This window comes from Lathamus discolor, chromosome 6, assembly GCF_037157495.1.
Source record: "Lathamus discolor isolate bLatDis1 chromosome 6, bLatDis1.hap1, whole genome shotgun sequence".
Lineage (NCBI taxonomy): Eukaryota > Metazoa > Chordata > Aves > Psittaciformes > Psittacidae > Lathamus > Lathamus discolor.
Genome location: NC_088889.1, coordinates 7824247 through 7847331, shown reverse-complemented (window position 1 = coordinate 7847331; position 23085 = coordinate 7824247). Strand labels below are relative to the sequence as shown.

The 23085-nt window shown below is 55.1% G+C and overlaps 1 protein-coding gene across 7 annotated transcripts in view; it reads left to right on the top strand.

Annotated features, from left to right (window-relative positions):
- DGKZ (diacylglycerol kinase zeta) overlaps positions 1-22757 on the top strand; it is a 43724-nt gene extending 20967 nt beyond the window's left edge. For 4 of the 7 annotated variants that reach the window (XM_065686326.1, XM_065686328.1, XM_065686327.1 and 1 more), the window contains exons 3-31: positions 308-403; positions 1175-1252; positions 1535-1591; positions 1920-1988; positions 2460-2531; positions 2840-2956; positions 3049-3120; positions 3385-3501; positions 3767-3849; positions 4182-4242; positions 5103-5216; positions 5627-5767; positions 6249-6327; positions 6629-6684; positions 7651-7713; positions 7910-7983; positions 8095-8206; positions 8509-8708; positions 9315-9415; positions 9518-9597; positions 11004-11073; positions 14718-14758; positions 15335-15519; positions 16000-16031; positions 16789-16829; positions 17181-17301; positions 17800-17836; positions 18108-18207; positions 20552-22757. In XM_065686326.1, coding sequence (XP_065542398.1) covers positions 308-403; positions 1175-1252; positions 1535-1591; positions 1920-1988; positions 2460-2531; positions 2840-2956; positions 3049-3120; positions 3385-3501; positions 3767-3849; positions 4182-4242; positions 5103-5216; positions 5627-5767; positions 6249-6327; positions 6629-6684; positions 7651-7713; positions 7910-7983; positions 8095-8206; positions 8509-8708; positions 9315-9415; positions 9518-9597; positions 11004-11073; positions 14718-14758; positions 15335-15519; positions 16000-16031; positions 16789-16829; positions 17181-17301; positions 17800-17836; positions 18108-18207; positions 20552-20668 — 2586 coding nt within the window. In that variant the 3' untranslated portion in view covers positions 20669-22757. Of the gene's footprint in view, positions 1-307; positions 404-1174; positions 1253-1534; positions 1592-1919; positions 1989-2459; positions 2532-2839; positions 2957-3048; positions 3121-3384; positions 3502-3766; positions 3850-4181; positions 4243-5102; positions 5217-5626; positions 5768-6248; positions 6328-6628; positions 6685-7650; positions 7714-7909; positions 7984-8094; positions 8207-8508; positions 8709-9314; positions 9416-9517; positions 9598-10668; positions 10714-11003; positions 11074-14717; positions 14759-15334; positions 15520-15999; positions 16032-16788; positions 16830-17180; positions 17302-17799; positions 17837-18107; positions 18208-20551 lie in introns of all 7 variants that reach the window. The other 3 variants (XM_065686329.1, XM_065686323.1, XM_065686325.1) reach the window with 3 other exon arrangements.
- The last annotated feature ends 328 nt before the right edge of the window (positions 22758-23085 follow it).

Genomic DNA, 23085 nt, shown 5'->3' with positions numbered 1-23085 from the left:
TGCCCCAGTGCCTCCTCTCAGGGGGTGATGGAAGCAGCTCCCCTGTGCAGGACACTGTGGGGTTTGGAGCTGGTTTTCTTGGGTCCTCGTTTACAGCAAATGGGACACAGCAGCAGCTTCATGAGGGTTCCTTTATCCAGATGTTGGCCCTGGTTGTTCTGTACATCTTGTCTCCTGGTCTACACCAAGCTCCAACCTCTCACCCCCAGCAGTGTCCAGTATCCTGTCCCTCACACAAAGCATTTTAGGGGCTTGGGTGTGCATCGGAGGGTGCTCTCAAATAAACATGTTGTCTTGTGCCTTTCAGGAGACTGCAGTCTATGGGGAGCACATCTGGTTTGAGACCAATGTCTCTGGGGACTTCTGCTACGTTGGGGAGCAGAACTGTATGGCAAAGCTGCTGGTGAGTGGTCACACACCTCCCTGGCAAGGACCCCAGATGTGGGTTGTGCTGCTGCCTGGCAGGGAGGCCGTGAAGGCCTCTGCTGGGGGACATGTGGGGGGCTCCAAGGTGAGGAGTGTGTCCCTCCTGCCCTGGTGTGCTGGAGGGCTTTGACCTCTATTTCTGCCAGCGCTGATGCTCAGTTTGGGTGAGTGGCAGCCCTGTGGTGGGTTCTCATTGCAGAGGTGGTATGATAATATTCCAGGGAGAGGCTGTTGGCATCCCACACCCTTAAAGGGACAATCTGAATCCAGAACCTTTCAATAGAGGAGAAGACTGAGCACTGGAGCCCCAGGCCCGCTGCCTCCTGACCCTGCAGGCAGCACTGATCTTATGGGGTTGTTGCAGTCCTCCCTCCCAGCTTGCAGGCTCAGTCCTGCTTGTGGTATGGGATACGGAGCCCTGGTGCCATCCTGTGCCTTACCATGGGAGCCCTGCAGGTGCCTCCCAGACCAGCTTCCATGGTGCTCTCTGGCAGTGTCAGAAGAGGCCAAGGACTGCAGAACAAGACAGCAGGAGACCACCTCCCTGCTCTGCCCCAGCGCTGAGAGCATCTGCTCTGTGCATATACTTAGATCCCTTTATTTTGCAAGAAGTCTAGTTTGTGTCTACTACAGGACTTGTTCTGCATCCTGAGATACACAAAGGAGGTGCGATGGGAGGCTGAGCTTGCTGGCCTCTGAACACTGCTATTCATATGCATGTTTTTCCTTCTCTTTTCTCCTCCTCCAGCAAAAACCTCTCTCCAGGCGTAAGTGTGCAGCCTGCAAGATTGTAGTGCATACATCCTGTATTGAGCAGCTGGAGAAAGTGAGTAAAACCTGTTAAGCCCTCTCTGGCTTACAAAGCTGTAACAGCCTTTCCTTGGGCAGCCCATCCTCTTGGGTAGTGAAAGACAGTACCAAAAGGAGCATCTACTGACGTGATTTGGGGCCTCAAGTCCTGTTTTGCTCAGTAACAGAAAGATGTGAGGGGTTTCACAGCAAGCACCAAGTATCTCCAGGGGCTCTGGGCCTGCTCTAGTAAACTCCAATAGGTTTCCTTTGGGTCTGATGGTTTTACTGATTCCTCTCACGTGTGTTCAATCTACAGATAAATTTCCGCTGCAAACCTTCTTTCAGGGAGTCAGGATCCCGGAATGTACGGGAGGTGAGATATGCCTTGGACGCTGCCTACACCTGCCCCCCTTTCCCCTGTGCCCACTCTCCACTGGGTTTGTTTTGTGGGATTCTCAGTCTTTAGTTTCCTCCCCCTCCTGTTTTTTCTGGCTTTAATTCCTTCTTTGAGCACCTTAATTTGGCCTCTTGCTCCCTCATTCTTCTCCCAGAGGGCTGGTGCTGTTTCCTGTGAGCAGTGGGCTTGCTGCAAGAGCAGAGGTCCTGGTTGGCCTGGTTCTGTTCCTCCTGCCTGTTCCCCCATTCCCTCGCGCATTGGACCTTGCATTCCGTTATTTTTCCTCTTTTCCTTTCCCCTTTAGCCCATTGTTGTCCGGCATCACTGGGTACACCGGAGGCGGCAGGAAGGGAAATGCCGGCAGTGTGGCAAGGTGAGAGGGTGCCTTCTTGTTGCTTTGGGTTTCTTTCTCAGCCTGAGGGAAAGCGAAGGTCAAACCAGGGACAAGAACAGGACTGGGGGCCAGGGACATCCCACCAGTCCTGTTTGGCAGCAGTAGCCTACAGCAAACCCAACACATGTGCCCTGTTTTGCATACTGAAGCACTATATAAGTACTTCCCACATAAAGTTCATCCCCTGGGACAAACCCTAACTATTCTAAATCAGTCCTGGAGAGGACTGTCTGCCTTACATGCTTTCCTTGAGCAATAGGGACACCCCTGCAGAGCTCACTGGCCTCCCTGGTGCCATAGTGGTGGTTGGGGCTATCTGACAGGGACACAGCGAGCTCCAGCTGCAGGCATGCTCTCTTTGTTAACATCTCCCTTGGTGGTGGGAAGGTCCTGCTGGCTGGTAGAGAGCTGGGAGGGAATTCTCTAAGCCTCTTATCCTTTTCTCCACAGGGCTTCCAGCAGAAGTTTGCCTTCCACAGTAAAGAGATTGTAGCCATCAGCTGTTCCTGGTGCAAGCAAGCGGTGAGCAAAGCCCCCATTGAATGTCTTAACCAGCCTGTTCTGCACCTCATGATGTCTGCTTTCTGCTGGGACTCCCCAGGCTGCTTCTCTGCAACCTGCCCTTGACAGCTCCTCTTACCAGGAGAGGCTGTACTGTGGTAGCTGTGAGCTTCTACGAGAAACTTCCTATTCATTGCTTTCCCGTTACAAAATTCCTGCATGGTTTCCTCCAGCACTCCCTGCGCTGGCATGGAGGAGCTGGGAGGAGGAGATGGTGGCTGTCCCCATCAAACTGAGCAACTGAGTTTTGTGTCTGTCTTCTTCCCCAGTATCACAGCAAAGTCTCCTGCTTCATGCTGCAACACATCGAAGAGCCCTGCTCGCTGGGAGCTCACGCTGCTGTCGTCGTTCCTCCCACCTGGATCCTGCGGGTCCGGCGGCCCCAGGTAAAGCACCTCAACTCCTGTGGCTCTTTCACGGCTCCTGCTTGCCCAGCAGCTCCTCACAGGACTTGGGGGTTTGTTTCTTTTCTCTCCAGAATCCCCTGAAGTCAAGTAAGAAGAAGAAGAGGACATCGTTCAAGCGGAAATCCAGCAAAAAGGGGGCTGAGGTAAGAGAGGAGGGGACAGGGAATGGCTTTGTCTTGGAAGCATGGAGGGGGAGGGCAGTAAGGAGCAGAACTGGGAAACAAGGGGCTCTGCTGTGTCTGAGCAGAGGTTAAGGAGGTTGAGGTGGAGGGAGGGTGCCTGCTTGCAGGGCAGATCCTAGCTATAACGTTATGGCATGGCTGGGACGTTGTCTTCCTCCCACTCCTGATCTGTGCAGTGTTAGGGCTCAGCTCAGGTGGAAGTTTGTGTTTCCCTGTTTGTTGAAGGACCTGCAGTGTCTCTTGCAGGAAGGGAGGTGGAAACCCTTTGTCATCAAGCCCATGCCAGCTCCTCTCATGAAGCCCTTGCTGGTGTTTGTGAACCCCAAGAGCGGTGGCAATCAGGTATGGCCATGTCCTGCATCTCCCTGAGGAGGAAGCTCTGGGAGGGCATTGCCATTTGGCTGCTGGGGTCTCATCATAGCTTTAGTGATGTCTCAGCTGCAGAAGAGGCAAGGCAGCCCCCACAGTGCCAGTTTGCTGCCTGGCAGTGCCCACCTGGGCCAGGCTTTGCCTGAATCCCCTGAGAGCAGCATTGTCTTGGCCTGTCCCCTCCTTCTGCCACCCAGTGGGAGCTCCCTGTTACCTGAAGTCTTTCCCCTCCCCACAGGGAGCCAAGATCATCCAATCCTTCATGTGGTATCTCAACCCACGGCAAGTTTTTGACCTCAGCCAGGGTGGACCCAAGGAGGCGTGAGTACTGATGGGGCAGCACTCTTCTGTCCCCCGTCCCTGCCCCAGAGATTCCTCCCCAGAGCTCTTCCCATGGCTGGTAGAAACCTGATGCTCCATAGCTCCCTCGTGCAGAGAGACCTCCACCAAGTTCATGTTTTGGGAGGCCTCTCGAGGATACCCTGTGATCAGCCAGTGTTTCCTGATGGAGGGCTGGTCTAATCTGTGAACTGCTGTGGTGGTGGGGAGGGAGACACACACATGGCATGAATGCAGGGTGGGCAGAGACCCCCTGCAGCTGCCTGTAACACCTTCAGTGCCTCTTCCCTCCTCACCCTCCCTGTTCCCTGCAGGCTGGAGCTGTACCGCAAGGTCCACAACCTCCGGATCCTGGCCTGTGGGGGAGATGGCACGGTGAGTCCCACAGCTCCTCTGTGCCTTTCCAGTGCCAGCAGAAGCCCTCCTCACTGTAATCCAGTGTCCATGGTATAGCTGGTGCCACTGGATACTGTGGGGCCCTCATGCACGGCTCCAGGGAGTGCTAGTCTGTAGCATGTCTGTACTTACAGCCCTTTTAAGAATCATAGAATGGTTTAGGTTGGAAAGGACCTTAAGATCATCCAGTTGCAACCCCTGTGCTATGGGCAGGGACACCTTTCATTAGACCAGGTTCCTCCATGCCCCATCCAGCCTGGCCTTGAACACTGCCAGGGATGGAGCATTCACAGCTTCCTTGGGTAGCCTGTTCCAGTGCCTCACCACCCTCGCAGTAAAGAACTTCTTCCTTATATCCAGCTTAAATCTTCCTTGATTAAGTTTGGACCCATTACACCTTGTCCTATCATTACAGTCCCTGTTGAAGAGTCCCTCTCCAGCATCCCTGTAGGCCCCCTTCAGATACTGGAAGCTGCTCTAAGGTCTCCATGCAGCTTCTCCAGGCTGAGCAGACCCAGTTCTCTCAGCCTGTCTTTGTATGGGAGGTGCTCCAGCCCCTGATCATCCTCGTGGCCTCCTCTTGACTTGCTTCAGCAGCTCCATGTCCTTCTTATGTTGGGGACACCAGAACTGCACACAGTTCTGGGGGCCAGTTTCCTCACTGGGGTTACTGGCATCTCCCACAGCACCTGTTTGGAGAGCTAAAGACACTAAATAGCTTCAGTGGTGGCTAAGGGGTCCCCATCTCTGCTCCTCCACCATTGCTGGTGCTCTGAGGTGGGACTTGCCTGCCAGTCCCTGGAATAACCAACTGTTTCTTTGCGCTCTTGCCTGAGCAGGTGGGCTGGATCCTCTCCATTCTGGACCAGTTACGCCTCAACCCACCTCCTCCTGTGGCCATCCTACCTCTGGGGACGGGGAATGACTTGGCCAGGACAATGAACTGGGGTGGGGTAAGTGATGGGCACAAGCGCCTGCTGTTGCTGTGGGGGACTGAGCGCTTCATCTCTGGTTCCAGACACATGGGTGGGAGTTTGCATGGGCTGGGTGTTTTGACTTGCCCTAAATAGGGACCAACAAAGAAGTTCCATTTGAATGTCACTGGTGTGACATTTGAATTATTCTGCATTAGATTATAATCTATTAAGACATTAACAAAAGCAATCATTATTTTAAACTTTGGGAGACTTTTAGAAGGAAGATGTATTGTTTTGTATTTATAGTCCCCACTTTGTGGTGCATTCAAGTAGAGTCAGTCTTTTCCACATCTTTTGTTCTGGGATGTCTTCCCAAAGCCCACTGTCTTTGGGGACATCTCTGCAGGAGGCAGGTAGGAGACTTGCCAGGTTCTGTTTTTCACCAGGGTTACACGGATGAGCCTCTGTCCAAGATCCTGTCACACGTAGAAGATGGGAACATTGTGCAGCTCGATCGCTGGAACCTCCATGTGGAGCCGAACCCTGATGCAAACCCTGAGGAGAAGGATGAGGCAGCTGCAGACAAGGTGGGACATCTCCTCTCTGTTCCTTGTGCTGGGGCCTGCATTCCTCTTTCTCCCACTGGTTCAAGCAGCCTTAGCACCTGGGACTACAGCATTGGGTTGGTCTTTCCCTCTCCTTGCTCCAATTCCACTCCTCTCCTCGTGGCTCTGACCCACATCACTCACAGTGAGGCACATAGAGATCAGCACTAGCTGTCCACCAGAGGTTTTATAACCACAGCTTGCATCAAGTGTAAGCCCAGTCGCCTCTGAGATGGTTTCTTTAGTAGAAACAAATGTGATTGCAGAGTGTGTCTTCTTATCCCTAGGAGCCAGGGACCAATCTGTCATCTCAGGCTTATGTCCTCTGTATTTTCCTGGGGGGAAGGCAAATGGTCTCCCTCAGCCTCATGAGCACCATACACGGCTCTGCAGTAGCCTTGGCCTTGTCTTTGCTATGGCCACACACTGGCAGCCTCATCCTTATTCCTCCTTTCCATTTCAGCTCCCCTTGGATGTCTTTAATAACTACTTCAGCCTCGGCTTTGACGCACGGGTGACGCTGGAATTCCATGAATCCCGAGGTACGGAGGGGTGGCAGGGCTTGGGCAGGGTCTGTGGTGGGGGGGTGCCCCAGAGATGGGCCTGTAAAGCATCCCTTAGGAAAGCGACCCAAAGGATTGCCCCAGGGACAGGGCTGGAGGAGGAGCAAACCTGAGAAGCAAGTGGAGGCTGCAGAGGGGGACGAGGGGTGCCTGCATGGGAAGCGAGCTGGGGGCTGCCTTCTGGCCGAGCCTGGCTGGAGAGCCGTGTCTGGGGAGAGCTGGCAAGTGAAACATTTCCATGTGCAGGCCAATGACCTGGGCTTCTTTCTCCTTTCCCTAGAGGCCAACCCGGAGAAGTTCAACAGCCGGTTTCGGAATAAAATGTTCTATGCTGGGGTGAGTGTGTGGAGGATAGCTGGGCATGCCTTCATAGCAGCCATAGCATCAGCTGGAGCACAGGCACGGCCCTGACTCCTGTCCGCACCCTAAACTTGCTCATCTGAGTTACACAAGGCTCCACGTGCACCCGAGCTGAGCCCCCCAAAGCTGGAGAAAGGCTGGAGCCTGGGAGCTGCAGCTCCTCGTTGGCTGTGAGCGCTGCTGGCAGTACAGCTTGCTCTCGCTCCTACGGTACTGTTGCTGTCTTGATCTCCTGCCACTATTGTTCTTGTTCTCCGGTTCACGGATGGTCACCCAGGCAGGACCTCCCTGGAGCTGTGGGGAGCCAGGCTGCCCCCCTGCAGAGCAACAGGAAGCCTTTCCATAGAGTCCATGCACTACTTTAGTCTTTCATTTTATACCTCGGGCCAGTTACAGCTCTCTGGCTAATTATGCCACCCTCCTGTATCTTACCTGTAGAGCTCTGCCTCAGTGTTGTCTTTGTTGTCCATCCCCAATATAATTCCTTACCCAGGTGGCAGCGTGATGGGTATTTGAGCAGTTCTAAAGGCCAAGTGCTGCTCTGTACCATCTCACATCTCCTGTTTATGTCTCCCCTTCTCTCTGTGCAGTTAGAGCCAAAGGGGACCCTAGGATCTGTATGACAGAGGACGTAACTGTCTCTCCTGGTATCTCTAGATGGGGCCACATCAACTCTGTTTTACGGTGCTTCATTATGGCTTGAGACTGAATTGGTCTCTTGTGACTCAGGTCTCTCACTGGGGGAGACCCACTTTGCCAGCTCTTCCCTAAAGCCAGGGCTGAGCTGACAAAGGAATCGTAGGGCATGTTTCTGAAGGTGCCCATAGTTTTTGGTAGGCAAAATAGCGAGTGGAATAGACCAGGTGGTTTTCAGCTGAGGTCTGCAGGTCAGTGGCATTTCAGGGGACATGTGGGCACTAACACTGTCTCTTGCCTTGGCAGACGGCCTTCTCTGACTTCCTCGCTGGGAGCTCCAAAGATCTGGCAAAGCACGTCAAGCTGGTTGTAAGTGCACAGGGTGGGCTGGGCCCGGGAGGGGGATGAGCTGTGGAGGTGTGAGGCACACTGAGTATCTCAGGGTTGGGAGAGGGTGTATTTCAGTGAGCATCAGCTTGCAGAACAGTCACTGTAGGGAGCAGAGGGGCTAGGGAAGGCCAGCATCCCCTTTACGGCAGTCTGAATGCCCCTGTGTTGTCTCCAGTGCGATGGGACAGACCTGACCTCCAAGATCCAGGAGCTGAAGCCCCAGTGCCTGGTTTTCCTGAACATCCCTAGGTGAGCAGCCACAGGACCTGCCCTCACGTGCTGGGCTCCTCACCCCCCTGTCACATATCCTTGTCTGGATTTGGGGTGCCTATCCAGGCATCACTCACCACCCCTTCACAGGTACTGTGCAGGCACCATGCCCTGGGGCAACCCTGGGGAGCACCACGACTTCGAGCCACAGCGCCATGACGATGGCTGCATTGAAGTTATTGGCTTCACCATGACATCCCTGGTGAGTTGGTGCTGTTGCTGGTTGTAGCTGGCAGCCAGGGCAGCAACTGGTCCCATTGACTGGGTAACTGCCAGCCCAACAGCCCCACAGGTACTCTCCTGAGCAGTTGTGCTGGCCTGTGTCACAGTGCTCTCTCAGGTTTAGATGAGGTGCAGTCATGCTCTGGTCTCTGTGGATCCCTTCCCAGTGAGATCAGGCCTGAGACCCTCAGACTTTGGATCACTTGCAGCGTGTTGACAGTGTGTGCTCCCCCCATCCATGCCTCAGTCCATGCCCTGCTCTCACTCTGGACCCTCTCACAGGCTGCCTTGCAGGTCGGTGGCCATGGGGAGCGGCTGTATCAGTGCCGGCAGGTGGTTCTTACCACGTCCAAGGCCATCCCCATGCAGGTAGATGGGGAGCCCTGCAAGCTGGCGGCTTCCTGCATCCGCATCTCCCTGCGCAACCAAGCCAACATGGTGCAGAAGACCAAGAGACGCAACTCCATGCCTCTGCTCAATGAGTAAGCTCCAAGATCAATCTGCCACCTCCTCTCCATGGCAGGATGGGGAAAGGGGATCTGGGCCTCATCCATCACTCCCAGAGACATTGCGATCCTCTCTCAAGGGTCTGGGAAGGAATCAGGTCCAGAAATATGGCCAGAACCTTTGTTTGGGGCCTATAAGGATGCTGGAGAGGGACTCTTCATCAGGGACTGTAGTGATAGGACAAGGGGTGATGGGTTTAAGCTTAAACAGGGGAAGTTAAGGTTAGATATAAGGAAAAAGTTCTTTCCTGTGAGGGTGGTGAGGCACTGGAATGGGTTGCCCAGGGAAGTTGTGAATGCTCCATCCCTGGCAGTGTCCAAGGCCAGGCTGGGCAGAGCCTTGGGTGAGATGGTTTAGTGTGAGGTGTCCCTGCCCATGGCAGGGGGGTTGGAACTGGATGATCTTAGGGTTCTTTCCAACTCTATATGATTCTGTGTTGGAGAAGCTGCTGGTGCCAGTCTCCCCACCCCAATCTGTGCACAAGACTGTGCTCTTGCCTGTTTTGGAGGGCTGAGTGGGATAAGGAGAAACTGGGCTACCATTTCCTGACCCCTTCCCTTTTCCTTCCCCACTGCGTGCAGCCAGCAGCCAGTGCCCGAGCGCTTGAGGATCCGGGTGAGCCGAATCAGCATGCGTGACTATGAGGCACTGCACTATGACAAGGAAAAGCTCAAGGAAGCCTGTGAGTGACCAGCTGAGAGACCAGGGGGTGGGATCCGCTCTCAGCTAAGCTGTGGGAGGTGTTGGTGCTGCTCCCTGAGTTGTGTCTCTGCCTGTCGTGTAGCCGTGCCGCTGGGAATCATCGTGGTTCCAGGAGACAGCGACCTGGAATTGTGCCGGACCCAAATCGAGAGGCTGCAGGAGGTGAGCTTCTGCATGGCAAGTGGTCCCGGATCCATGCTGAGGATGGATGGGTTTGGGGAAGGGATTTCTAAGCTTCCTTGACCTGCACACATCAACACATAGGCTCCTGCTTGTGGTAACAGGTCATGGTTTGCCTTCACCATGTGGTGGCAGCAGGATCGCAAGCTGGATGGGTTGTTGCTCCCTGCTCTCCGGCAGCTTCTTCCTCAGCGTTGCTCCTCTGACCTTGTTCTCCCCGCCCAGAGTGTCAGTGGCCCACAAAAATGAAGGGGCAGCAGAAAAAGCCAGTACACATCCTATGGATGGCCCCTGGGGGTTTGGGGAGGCCCTTCCTCTGTCCCTTGGTTTGCTGTGCTGTGTTCCTTCAGCCCCCTGCAGACTCCATGCTTCCTGGCATGGCTCTGCCCTCCCCAGGTGCCTGGATTAGGTTTGTCCCCTCTCCAACTCTTCATATTTGCAAATACTAACTTTTGTGCTCCTGCCAATGTGCTATTGCGTGTCCATGACTGGACATGGGCTGTGTAACCCTTGTTCCTTGCGAGCTGTGCCTTCTGAGCCCACAGATGCCTCCTGGTGCTGCACTGTCAGTCTGATTTTCTCCCAGCAGACTGAAGGGACCTTGCTCAGTGCCCAGTTACCTGGCTCTTGTGCCTGAGGGGATCCCATCCAGCATGTGCATAGTGTCCTGTGTGCCCAGACTGGCACACTGGCATCTGCTCCTTGCTCTGCCTGCTCTGCATGCCTGGTGAGAGCATGCAGGCAGGCACATGGCTAGCAGCTCCCAGGCTCAGAGGGTAATTCTTTCTTGTAGTGTCAACTTGGTAGACTTTTGCCTCTGCAGCCTCCTAAATGTGTGCGCTGGGGCTGGTGTTCCTCAGTCACCTCATGGTTTACCTCTTCTCTCTTCCTGGGCTCTCTGCTCTGGCCTCAAAGCAGGGCAGGGAGCAGGGACCTTGGCCAGGCGGTGTATAAAGCCAGATATGGCAGCACAGTAAGCAGCTCCAGTGGGCTGAGAGGGGATGGGGGGCCACCCAGACAAATGCTGTAATGGCACATCTTGCCTTTCTGCAGGATTTCCCACCCCAGCTCTCTGCTTTAGAGCGCCTGCTCTTTCAGGTGTGTATGGCCTTGCTGTGTCCCCAGGGCCCATCTGTCATGTCCACTGTGCCGGCCTTGTGGGCTCATCTTGTGGCACATCTTGCCCCAGGGAGCTGGTGTGTGTCAGCTCCAGAATGTCGCATGCTGCTCCCCATGGCTGCATGCTGTGCTTGTGTTCAAGTTCCCCTTGCCATCCAAGTGCCTGTGGTCTTCCATGTCCTCAGGGATCTCCCAGAGTAGAAGGGATGCTCTGGGGATTGATGGCGAAGCCAAGAGTCACAACTTTATTATCTCTTTTTGTTATGCAGGAGGGAGATGGAGCCAAACCGAAGACACTGTCATCCCAGAAGCTGTCACCCAAGTGGTGCTTCCTGGACTGTGAGTATCATAATCCCCTGGATGTGCTGACAGTGTGCTAGTGGAGTCCTTCAGTCTGCCGTGTCAGTGGAGGGAGGGGACGGAGATCCATGGGGCAGCAAAGACACAAGGGTTATTGATGTGTTAGAAACCATGGAAGCACATATGAATATGGTCACATAGGCATTTGGGCTTCTTCCCCTGAAAAGGTGACGGGATCAATAGCCCAACTGAAGTGCATCTACACCAATGCACACGGCATGGGCAGCAAACAGGAAGAGCTGGAAGCCATTGTGCAGCAGGAAAACTATGACATTTGCCATCACAGAAACATGGTGGCATGACTTCACAGCTGAGGTGCTGCAGTGAATGGCTGTGAACTCTTCAGAAGGGATAGGCAATGAAGGAAAGGCAATGGGATTGCCCTGTAAGGGAGTGTTTTGATTGTCTAGGGCTTAATGATGGTAATGGTAGGGTTGAGAACTTAATCTTGCTAGTTGGGTTAAGGACAATAGAAAGGGCTTCTTCAAATACATAGCAAATAAAACTAACACAAGAGGCAATATAGGCCCACTGCTGAATGAAGTGGGTGCCCTGGAGACAGAGGATATAAAGAAGGCAGAGGTGCTGAATTCCTTCCTTGCCTCTGTCTTTACTCCTGCAGACTCCCCCCGGGGGCCCCGGATTCCTATAGCCCCAGAAGGAGTCAGGACAGAGGAGGAGTTTGCTTTGGTAGATGAGGATTGGGTTAGGGATCAGCTATGCAAACTGGACATCTGTAAATCGATGGGTCCGGATGGAATGCACCCACGGGTGCTGAGGGAGCTGGCGGAGGTCATTGCTAGGCCACTCTCCATCATCTTTGGTAAACTGTGGGAAACGGGCGAGGTGCCTGAGGATTGGCGGATGGCAAAGGTCACACCAATCTATAAGAAGGGCAAGAAGGAGGACCCGGGTAATTATAGACCGGTCAGCCTTACCTCCATCCCTGGAAAGATGATGGAACAACTTATTCTTGACTCCATCTCGGCATATCAAGGATGAGGGGGTCTTTAAGAACAGCCAACATGGTTTTATGAGGGGGAAGTCATGTATGACCAACCTTATAGCCTTCTATGAGGAAGTGACTAGGTGGAGGGATGATGGTAGAGCGGTAGATGTAGTTTTTCTTGATTTCAGTAAGGCATTTGATACTGTTTCCCACAGCATCCTCATAGATAAGCTAAGGAAGTGTGGGCTTGACGATCAAGTAGTGAGGTGGATCGAGAACTGGTTGAAAGGAAGAAGGCAGAGAATTGTGGTCAATGGCGCAGAATCTAGCTGGAGGTTTGTGACTAGTGGAGTTCCTCAGGGGTCGGTGCTGGGACCGGTGCTGTTTAATATTTTCATCAATGACCTGGATGAGGGAACTGAGTGCACCCTCAGCAAGTTTGCTGATGACACAAAACTGGGAGGAGTGGCTGACACACCAGAGGACTGTGCTGCCATTCAGCGAGACCTGGACAGGCTGGAGAGTTGGGCGGGGAGAAACTTGATGAAATTTAACAAGGGCAAGTGTAGAGTCTTGCATCTGGGGAAGAACAACCCCATGTACCAGTACAGGTTGGGGGTTGACCTGCTGGAAAGTAGTGAAGGGGAAAGGGACCTGGGGGTCCTGGTGGATAGGAGGATGACCATGAGCCAGCAATGTGCTCTTGTGGCCAAGAAGGCAAATGGCATCTTAGGGTGCATTAGAAAGGGAGTGGTTAGTAGGTCAAGAGAGGTTCTCCTCCCCCTCTACTCAGCCTTGGTGAGGCCGCATCTGGAATATTGCGTCCAGTTCTGGGCCCCTCTGTTCAAGAAGGACAGGGAATTGCTTGAAGGAGTCCAGCGCAGAGCCACAAAGATGATTAAGGGAGTGGAACATCTCCCTTATGAGGAGAGGCTGAGGGAGCTGGGTCTCTTTAGCTTGGAGAAGAGGAGACTGAGGGGTGACCTCATCAATGTTTACAAATATGTAAAGGGTAGGTGTCAGGATGATGGAGCTAGGCTTTTTTCAGTGATATCCAGTGATAGGACAAGGGGCAATGGGTGTAAACTGGAGCATAGGAAGTTCCACGTTAACATCAGGAAGAACTTCTTTACTGTAAGAGTGACAGAGCACTGGAACAGGTTGCCCAGGGGGGTTGTGGAGTCTCCTACACTGGAGATATTCAAGGCCCGCCTGGACAAGTTCCTGTGTGATGTACTGTAGGTTACCCTGCTCTTGCAGGGGGGTTGGACTAGATGATCTTTTGAGGTCCCTTCCAACCCTTGGGATTCTGTGATTCTGTGAGTGTTTATGGGTAAGAATCAGGGGAAAGGCCGATGGGGCAGATGTCGTGGTGGGGGTCTGTTATGGAGTTCCCAACCAGAATGAAGAGGCAGACAATATGTGCTGTAAACAGCTGGGAGAAGTCTCACAGTTGCTAGCCCAAGGAAGTGGTTCAGTCACCACCATACCTGGTGATGAGGTGTTTAAAAGCTGTGTAGACATGGCACTTAGGGACATGGTTTAGGGATGGACATGGCAGTGCTAGGTGAGTGGTTGGACTTGGTGATCTTAAAGGTCTTTCGCAACCTAACAATTCTATGATTCTATGAATTTGGGTGATGATGGGACAGACCCTTAGTGACAAGCCACTGAGAGCCATGTGAGACTTAGGACTTAGGGATGTTGGGGTCTTAGTGTCCAGGTGCTGCAGTGCTTTGCCCCCCAGGCCGTGTCTCTGGCTGCTGACTGCAAGTGGAGCGAGGGGCATCTGCTGGTGTCCTGCCCACACAGCCGAAGGCAGCTTGGCCGCATGTGTCTGCAGGGCTGCTGGGGTTGCTCTCCTGTGTCATGCAGGCAGGGGGCCCCCTGCTCCAGCACACTGCAGCGAGGCTCACCCCGAGCATCCCAGTGATATGGGCATCAGGCTCCTCGCTGGGCTCCAGCTGCTTCTTCTCCCCTGCATCAAAATATCTCCTGTCCTTTTGCCTTCACTGACCAAGAGGCTCCAGAGCTCTCCCTCTATACCTGGAAGCTGACTGAGGAATCACTGCTGGTAGCACTTCATCTCCCTGACTTCCCAGTAGCAGGGCTTAGAGAACAGCAGAGCACAGCTGTTTGTTGCAGAGTGAGCCTGGGAAGAGGCTCTGCTATGCAGAGAGGATGCACCTTCTCCCTTTGGAATTCCAGCCCTGCACATGGGGTTGATGGTGCTGCTGCTCCAGGTGTCCCTAGCAGTACTGCTATACCAGGACTCTTTTCCATCCTCCTGGCAGTCCCACAGCAGCAGGTTCTGGCTCAGGAAGGTATGTCAGGAAAGAGGCCAGAGCCTCATTTAGGACACAGGCTGCTGCCAGCAACAGGCTGCTCTGAAGCTCTCCTGCTGTCTTCAGAGACAAGGCCTTGGATCTACAGCTGGTGGCATGCTCTGTTGTACCTGGCAGTCACAAGCACTGACATGGCCTCATGGTGGTTCCATGGGACCTTATTCAGTCAAGTCAGTGGGAGGCTGAGCTCCCTCTTCTCCCAGCCCTGCTGTGCCCTTAGTGCATGCTACAAAACAGCTGGGCAGTTCACTAGCCCTCAGTGGTGGAAATGGCTGTCTCCCCATCTCACACCAAGAATCACCCTGTCTCCCTCTGTCCCTATCTTACAGCAACCACAGCAGATCGGTTCTACAGGATAGACCGTGCACAGGTGAGTGCAGCCTCAGCCACCGTCATCCCCTCAGCATCTACTGGGAAGGTGCTTGGGTGTCCCATATTCATGCAGACTGAAACGCTTAGCCTTGGAGACACACAGGTTTCACACCCCTGCCCTGTGGCATCCCCCAAGGGGTGGTGTGATGAGCCTGGCCCAGGACCAGCCTCAGCACCTCCAGGTTCCCTTAGAAAAGGGAGGAAGTGTGGGTAGGAGCACAGAGACTTGGGTTGGAAGCTGCCTGCAGGGCCCTACAGCAGAGCAGGTAAGGAATAGCCAAGCAGCAAGGCTGGCCAAGGCACCCACTGACTGGGGTCATCTTAACCAGCATTAAATACTTTCCTTAATGATCTGGAGAGAACACGGAGGTGAGGTGTGTGGGTCATCTGCTAAGGTGGCAGGAGATAGGAAGCCTGAAAAGGACAAAGAGGCTTCCCAGGCACAGGTCTCAGGACTCCTCAAGCCACCACCACTCTGCTGCGAGTGTCTGGGCTACAGGGCATGGGATGTGAGGGGATGGAGCTATGCAGAAGTAGGTCTTGCTTCTGAGGAGGGCTAACTTGTGTCTTTCAGGAGCACCTCAACTATGTGACAGAGATCTCTCAGGATGAGCTCTATGTGCTGGACCCAGAGCTAGTGATCACCCAGACTGTGGGCACCTCTCCTGCCATGCCTGACCTCGTTGACTTGTCTGCTGCATCCACTGGGGACCATTTTGCATTCCCTCCCTCTTCTCCACCCTCCTCTCCTGCCCCCAGGTGAGTCTAGAAGGGGGGTCCTGGACCTCACAAGGATGGGCAATGATGGGAGAGCCAGGGTTGGCTTTACAGCATTGATCCCTGGGCCATCTTACAGAGGGGCTCCCTGGAAGCAAGCAGGAATTCAGTGCTGAGTTAAACCAAGGAGTGAGATGCCATCCTGTCTTCCCTGCTCCTCTGCCAGTGCTGCTGGAAGGTGGCTCCAGTGCCTGGTGGAGCAAAGGGCATGGGTGATTCTGAGCCCAACTGGGGCCACCCTTGGGTATGGGTGAGCAACAGGACTGGGAGCAGCAGGAGACATGGGAGTGGGGATGGGGAAGAATCAGGAAAGGAGCAGATGACACGGCCAAAGAGCAGCGAAATCCCTTGGCCTGCCTCTTCTCCTTCCTGCTAGAGTACTGTCATGAGCAGGCTCCTCCACAGCCATGCCTGCAGCCAGGACTGGCAGGATTAGTTACACCATTTCTTCTTCCCTTCCAGGGCCGAGGCTGAGTGCTGCCTCCCGCACAAAGGTGAGTGCTGTCGCACCCCTCTCAGGTCACACCGTTTTGGGTCCCCAGCTTATGGGTTTTGGCTGTCCTTTCCCTGGTGTGCAGCAGAGCCCTGCTGCCTGTGTGTTAGGTGGGAGCATGGAGCTCTGCAGGCTGGTGACCACGGAGGTGGCAGGAGTGACCTGACAGTGATTTGTGGAGCAGCCGGGCCAGGCGCCTTCCTGGCTCCTCCATGTGGGAAGCGGCATGGCAAGGGGTTAATCCCCCACCTGCAGAGCTGAGCGCTGCAGGCTTGGTTGGGGGCTGTCTCTGCCAGGGGCTGGCTGGGGATGGGGAGGTGGGAACACAAGGTCAGGGGCCTCACCAAGCTGAGCAAATGGAAAGAGTTTCCTGGAGCTCGAGCGGAGCCCAGTGCCTGGAAGTGTGAGTGAGTCATGGATGAGAGGCGTCTCGGCTGCTGGCTGACATCCAGGAGGTCTGCTCCCCGCTTCCATCACAAGTCATGCTGCCCTTAGGCAGAGACTGCTTCCCCCCTGGGGCTGGGGTCCAGCTGTGCCCCCAGCTGCGCGGTGTCCCCTTCCTTCCCCTCTTTGTCCTTTACATGCCTGAGGTTGCAGGCGTGTAAAACCAGTCAGATCATGAGGTTAGCACCTGAGGGTACACCTCATGTGTACCCTCATCTGTCTGCTCCTTTGGTGCCTAACCCTTGGCTCCAAGGTTAGATAAATGGTGTTACAGCTTGACTTTTCTGACCCCAACCCATCTTTCTTCTTTGCAGATGACCTGATAGAAGCTGCCAAGAGTGGCAACTTCAGCAAGGTAGGTGCTCCTGCTGCCTCTGCTATGAGCAGCCAGGGCTGGCTCTGGCCAGTCTCCCTGTGGCCTGCTTGGCTGTGGGCAGCCCTTTCAGCCATGCTGTGATTGCTGTGGAGCAGCTCCTGTTGAGGGCCTTCCTCCAGGAGTGGTGGCTGGAAACCAGGCAGACTCCTAGCAAGAAGCCCTGTTCCTCTCCTGGGGCACATGGAGGGAAGGAATTTGGTGGCATGGCTGATCCGAGCAAAGCTCCCTGCCAGGCCCTGAATAGCCACACAACTTGCTGGGCATCCTGGGGACACGATACCAGGGCTTGGGGCAAAGCAACTCATCCCAAGCAATCTGTCAATCCTATAGTTCCAAGAGCTGCACCGGGCTGGAAGGGACCTGATGGTGCGAGACTCCTCAGGCCAGACCGTCCTCCACCATGCTGTCAGATCAGGGAGCAAGGACATTGTCAAGTACATCATCGAGAACGGTGAGCTGGGACCAGAGTACCACCCTTAGCAAAGGAGCCAAGAATTCCCAACCCTCTGCTCAGAGGGATGCTCCTGGGCTTAGATCCCTTCCCTCTGGGTTTGCCACATCATCCTTCTGACATGTGGGCTTTCCCTGGTGTCTCCCTGCCAGCAGTGGGGTGCTCCCATGGCTGTCGCTGCACCCTGGCAGGGACCAGCATGTCTCTGGGAAGTATTTGTCAGTGTCCTGCTCCTGCCTTCAGGGCAGCTGCCCTGGTGCTTTTGGCAGCTCCCACTGAAATAGGAGCTGCTTTATTTTGGTTTAGATATTTCTCTGTACTGAGTCCAGCACAACTCTTCCCTGGTCTCAGCTGGGCTCAGATGCTGCTTTGGAACCAGGACCTTTGCAGGCAGCATGGATATAACAGCCCATATGGAAAGATGCAGAACGTGACTGGGGAGTAGGTGGTGCCCCGCAGTTGGGTCTCACTCACCCTGCGCTGTTCTTCTCTCCACAGCCCCATCAGAAATCCTTGATGCCACAGAGGAGGAGAAGTAAGTTGCTGGCTGACTTGTTACCTGCTGGCCAGACCCTCTGCAAGGTCATCTGGGCATTTACCTGCTGCCATCACTCCCATTCCCAGCCATGGCTCCCAGTCCACTTTGGACTGAGCATCCTTGAGTAGCACCCCATACCCTGCCTGGACAAGCACACAACCACCATCAGCTCCTGCTGCTCTGAATTGCTGTCCCTTGCTGCCACATGCACACGCTGCTTGTCCCCGTTCGGGGGGACATCTCACATCTCCTGCTTTCTCCTCCCCAGCGGTGAAACCTGCTTGCACCAGGCTGCAGCCTTACGCCAGCGCACTATCTGCCACTACATCGTGGAGGCCGGGGCCTCGCTCATGAAGACGGACCTGCAGGTGATGGTGGGAGGGATGGCAGTGGGGTGCACTGGGGCCCAGCAGCAGAGCAGAGCAAGGTGCTTTGGGTGGTGTCTGCCAACCAGAGAGGAGCTGACATAGAATCATAGAGTGGTTTGAGTTGGAAAGGACCTTAAGATCATCCAGTTCCAACCCCCTGTGAGGAGCAGGGATGACTCACACTAGACCATATCGCCCAAGGCTCTGTCCAATTTGACCTTGAGCACTACCAGGGATGGAGCATTCACAGCTTCTTTGGGCAACCCATTCCAGTTCCTCACCACCCTCACAGGAAAGAACTTCTTCCTTATATCTAACCTGAACTTCCCCTGTGTTAGTTTGAATCCATTGCCCCTTGTTTTATCACTACAGTCCCTGATGAAGAGTCCCTCTCCAGCACCCTTGTAGGCCCTCTTCAGACACTGGAAGCTGCTCTGAGGTCACTGCACAGGTTCTCTTCTCCAGGCCCAGCTTTCTCAGCCTGTCTCCATGCGGGAGGTGCTCCAGCCCCTGATCATCCTCATGAACACACGAGGATGCACATGAAGCACCCGTGCTTGCCCAGCTGCAGAGGGGTTAAATCCCTCTCCTCCCCGCGCTCCTCTCCCTGTTGTTTTATTAAATTAGAAGCGAGGGGCTGGAATGTCTCATCCCTGTCTCCCCCTTCCCACCCTCCGGGGTCACAGCGAGGACACTCTCGCTGTGCGCTCCCTCCCAGCTGCAGGGCTCCCCCCGCTCTCCCCTGCGGGGATGGGGGCACTGGGAGCTCCTCTCAGCGGGTGAAGCTGGCCCCGAGTTAAGCGGGACGTGCCTTGGTGCCAGGGAGTTGTGCCAGCCCCAGCAGAGGAGACACAAAAAGGGGGCTCGAGGCTGTGTTTTGGTACAGGAGGTTCCCAGCACTGGCATGCAGCAGAGGGGACACGGTCATATTTGTCTGGCAGAGGCTCATAGTGATGGGGTGTAGCAGAGGAGATGTAGAACAAGCCAAGAAGGTGCAATCTGTGGGTCTGGGCACAGGGTAGGAGCCCAGCTGAGGGACCAGTGGAGCTTGGGGCTGTTTCAGACAATGCACAGCCCTGTTGCCAGCTGCCAGGGAGGTGCTGAGCAGACAATCTCTGGCTCCCCATCACTCCTCCTCGGTCCTGGCTAAGGCTTGGGCCTCGCACAGCACCCAGAGTGGGGCTGGTCTGGCTGACAACTGAACCAGCATAGCCCCTCTCTGCCCTCAGCCCCTTCATCTGCTGAAGGAGAGGAGCCCCCAACCTGCCAGCACAACAGGGAGTCCTGTCCAGGCATGATGCTGCCGCGGGGAACGGGCTTGCACGTGCCTGTGCTAATGCATGTCGGGGTTTGTGGCTGCCTGGGGACCCCTCTGTGCTGCTGCACTGACCTGTATGGGCTGAGGGTCAGAGCCTGCCTGCACAGGCAGGAGCCCACCACACATCAGGGTCACAGAGTGATCTGTGGCATCAGACCTGTAGCAGGGGTTTGGAGCAGGCTGATCCCCCTCCCTGCAGTGGGAAGGGGAGCCAGGTCTTATCGGTTGTTGTGCCTCAGCCCGGCTGGGCAGAGAGGCCCGGGCAGCTCCGGTTTCAGGCTGCGAGCAGGCAGTGTTGTAGAACAGAAGAGATCAGTTCCTCCTCTGTTTTTCCCCCCTGCTTCATTAAATGAACGCTTGCATTCAGGGGCAGTGGGGAGGAGACAAAAGAAGGGGTTCCTTAGCGCATCGCACCTCTCCAGTTGCGCACGGGTGTGCTTTTATCCACAGCTACATCCATGGATACAGGCTCTGCGTGTCTGACCATTGTTCCCAGTCCGGAGGCCCCAGCACCCCAATGCTGTGCACCAGAGGACGAGCCGGGCAGGCCGGGTGTCCCTTGCAGGGCTGGTTTTCAATGGCAGCGGCGGAGCGCCAGGTCTCTGCGGCACAGCAGAGCCCCGGCAGTTGGCGAGGAGGAGCAAGGGGGAGGGAAGGGGGAGAGGAGCCGGAGCTGGGAGCTGTTAACAGATTGGCTTTTTATGGAGTGCGGGAGTTCATTAGTGGACACAGTCCAGATGGCTGCAATAAGCTGGTGAAACGTGATCCTCCGCCGGGAGCCGCAGCGCTAGCCAGGCAGGGAGAGGAGAGGAGAGGGGGGTTGGTATTCCAGGGCATTCCCCAGACATACCCCTCATTCCTCGCCCTCTCCTGCCTGCTTCCTTAGTGCTGGGGAAGAGCGTGCGTTCACCTTGGCTGTGGGCAATGTAGCCACCTCTTTGGTTGGGGTGGAGGAGCACCTTTGGGTGCTGAGACATCATTTAGGCAGTGCTTGGTACTCTGACATCTTCTGCCTCCTCTGTGCAGGGAGACACCCCCAAGCACCGGGCTGAGAAAGCCAATGACCCCGACTTAGCTGCCTACCTCGAGAACCGACAGCACTACCAGATGATCCAGCGGGAGGACCAGGAGACTGCTGTGTAGTGCTCGGCGTGCCTTAGCCCAGGCCAGCTCGGGCAGGACCAGAAGAGGACAATGCTAACTGGCAGAGCTGTGAGTCTGGCCCAGCCCTCCCTACGTGTCAACCTGGTCCCCAGAGGAGATGGAGACAGCAGAGCTCTGCCCCAGGCTGGGCTGGGACTCTGTTTATGAGGACAGTGGGTATTTGGGACTCGAAGCCTGATTCTTTGTGTGTGTCATCCTTCATCCTTCATCCCTGCTCTGGATGGGTTCCATCCCGTAGCCCTGTTGGGCTAGGTCAGGCTGATGGCCCTGCTCACTCTTTGTGCACAGGAGTGATCCTGGTGCCCCCTCCGCAGGCTCCTACCTATGATCCTTGTGGGATGTTGTTGCTTGCCCCTTCTCCCTGCTGGCAGTGCCCTCCTTTAGATGCTTGGCTAGGTCCATGTCCTGTTCCTCCTCTCCTGTCTGGCACAGCCGCAGGAGGCATAGGCTTTATGGTAGACAGCAGAGACCATGAGCCTCAGACTTTACCCCAAGGGAAGCACCATGACTTACTGCCCCTGCCTCCACCTCCCCCCTGTTGGTTTGGGGCTGCCCTGGGTCTCTGTGTTGCCCTACCAGGGCCTTCTGCAGCAGGAGGGATGTCCTTTGTGCACCCAGCCTTTCCACAGAGCATCATCTGGAAGCAGGGCAGCCACTGTCCTCATGGTTGCCTTCAGTGCTGTGCTTGGCCTGGGCAGTGGCTGTGGTGGAGCCTGTTCTATTTCCCAAATCCCAATTTGGATTTGGCTGCCCTCCCTGCTTCAGATGTTGCACTGGGGTGGAGAGGAGTGATGGGGTCAGTGCCACTCTCAGGGATTCCTTCCATGCCACCCAGTCTGGCAACATGCATCCTCTGAGTTTTGACTCCTGCCATCCCTTAAACAGGGTGCAGGGCTTTGCAAGGGAACACTTGGGAGCTCACCCAGCCCAGATACAAGCTCCCTGTGCAAACACCTGCTCACCCTCCAGATTTAACAGAAAGAGGGATTTGGATGCATAGAAAGCATTCAGGGCTCCCAGCCCTGCGTCACACCTCCAGTGAGATGGCATTTCACCTACCATGGGCAAGAGGCACCATGACCCATCTCCCCTGCAGATGCTGTGGGTGCTGAGCATCCACAGAGGCATCAAGCCAGCCCTTCAGCAAGGGTTTCACAGAACTGACAGTCTCTGGGACCAGGAGGTGTCAGCGGAGGAGGAATCCTGGTGGCTCTGGGCCTTGCAGACCTGCTTGGCACCAAAGGGTGAGCAGTGGTTGTGAAGCAGTTTGCTGCTCGCAACTTGGGGCTCACGAGAGGAGGATGCTGCTGTTGGGGTCTGTGTGGCCCAACCTGCGCTGTGCCCACTGGTTGGCCCTGGGTGGCACCATTTGAACTGCTCCTAATACCAACACCAACAAAAGGCATGAGGATACCACAGAGAACCAGGACACCGTTCAGGCTTTTTGGCTGAGGGGCAGAGTTCCCTTGGAGGATGGCAGTTGCTGTGATGGGGAGAGAGGCACAGAGCAGTGCAGAGTGCCAGGGGCCAGCAACTGTTAACCATAGCGTCCCAATGTGATCAGAGCCGGGATGTTCCAGCAGCACCTGGTGTTCCCGTCAGCACTGCTCACAGGACACAGACAGACAAGGCACTGTCATCTTCTCAGATGTCCAAACCACTGCCCCCCAGCCGGGACACCCAGAGGCGTTTACAGCCCCAGCTTCCCCTTTCCTCCCCAGTTTTGTATCTTCCCTTAGAGTTTTTGTACAGGTAGTTGAGAGACACACTGTTCCCCTCCCCTGGCCCCTCTGTGCCGAGTTGCTGTGCAATTCCAAGCCTGGCTTGTGTTGTGGCTAAAGGCGGAGGGGGTGTTGGTTGCCCTGCCCACTGAGGGCAGGGGTTCTGTGCAATACCTGGGTCTGTGTTTCCTAGATGCTGTTGTAGGACTGTATTTTTGTATCTCTGCGAGGGTGCCGGCTCCAGCAGGCTCAGGGCCTGGCACAAGCCTGCGTTCCTGTCGCTTTTTGACTTGGATTGTTTGGATGTTGTTGTTTCTTGCTGTTGAAATAAAGAGATGGATGTTTTAGTTCCCATCTCCTGCTGCATCCGCAAGAATGCGGTGGGTGCTTCATCAGTGAACCCCACGCAGTGCAAACAGTGCTGTACCCCAAAGCCTCTACTCCTTTCCAAACTGGGGGTACTCTTAGGAGATCCCTACTGGGCCACATCCTTGCCCACTGCCCTGCACAGCATCCTTGTGGGATGGTTGCTGGATACAGGGCCTTTGTCCTGAGGAACCTTCTCCATCCTGTGGCATACATTGATATTCAGTGTACCATGGAACAGGGACAAAGCTCACCACCATCCCAAGTGATCCAGAAGAGCTTGGAAGTGTGGGTGAGGAGCTGGGAGCC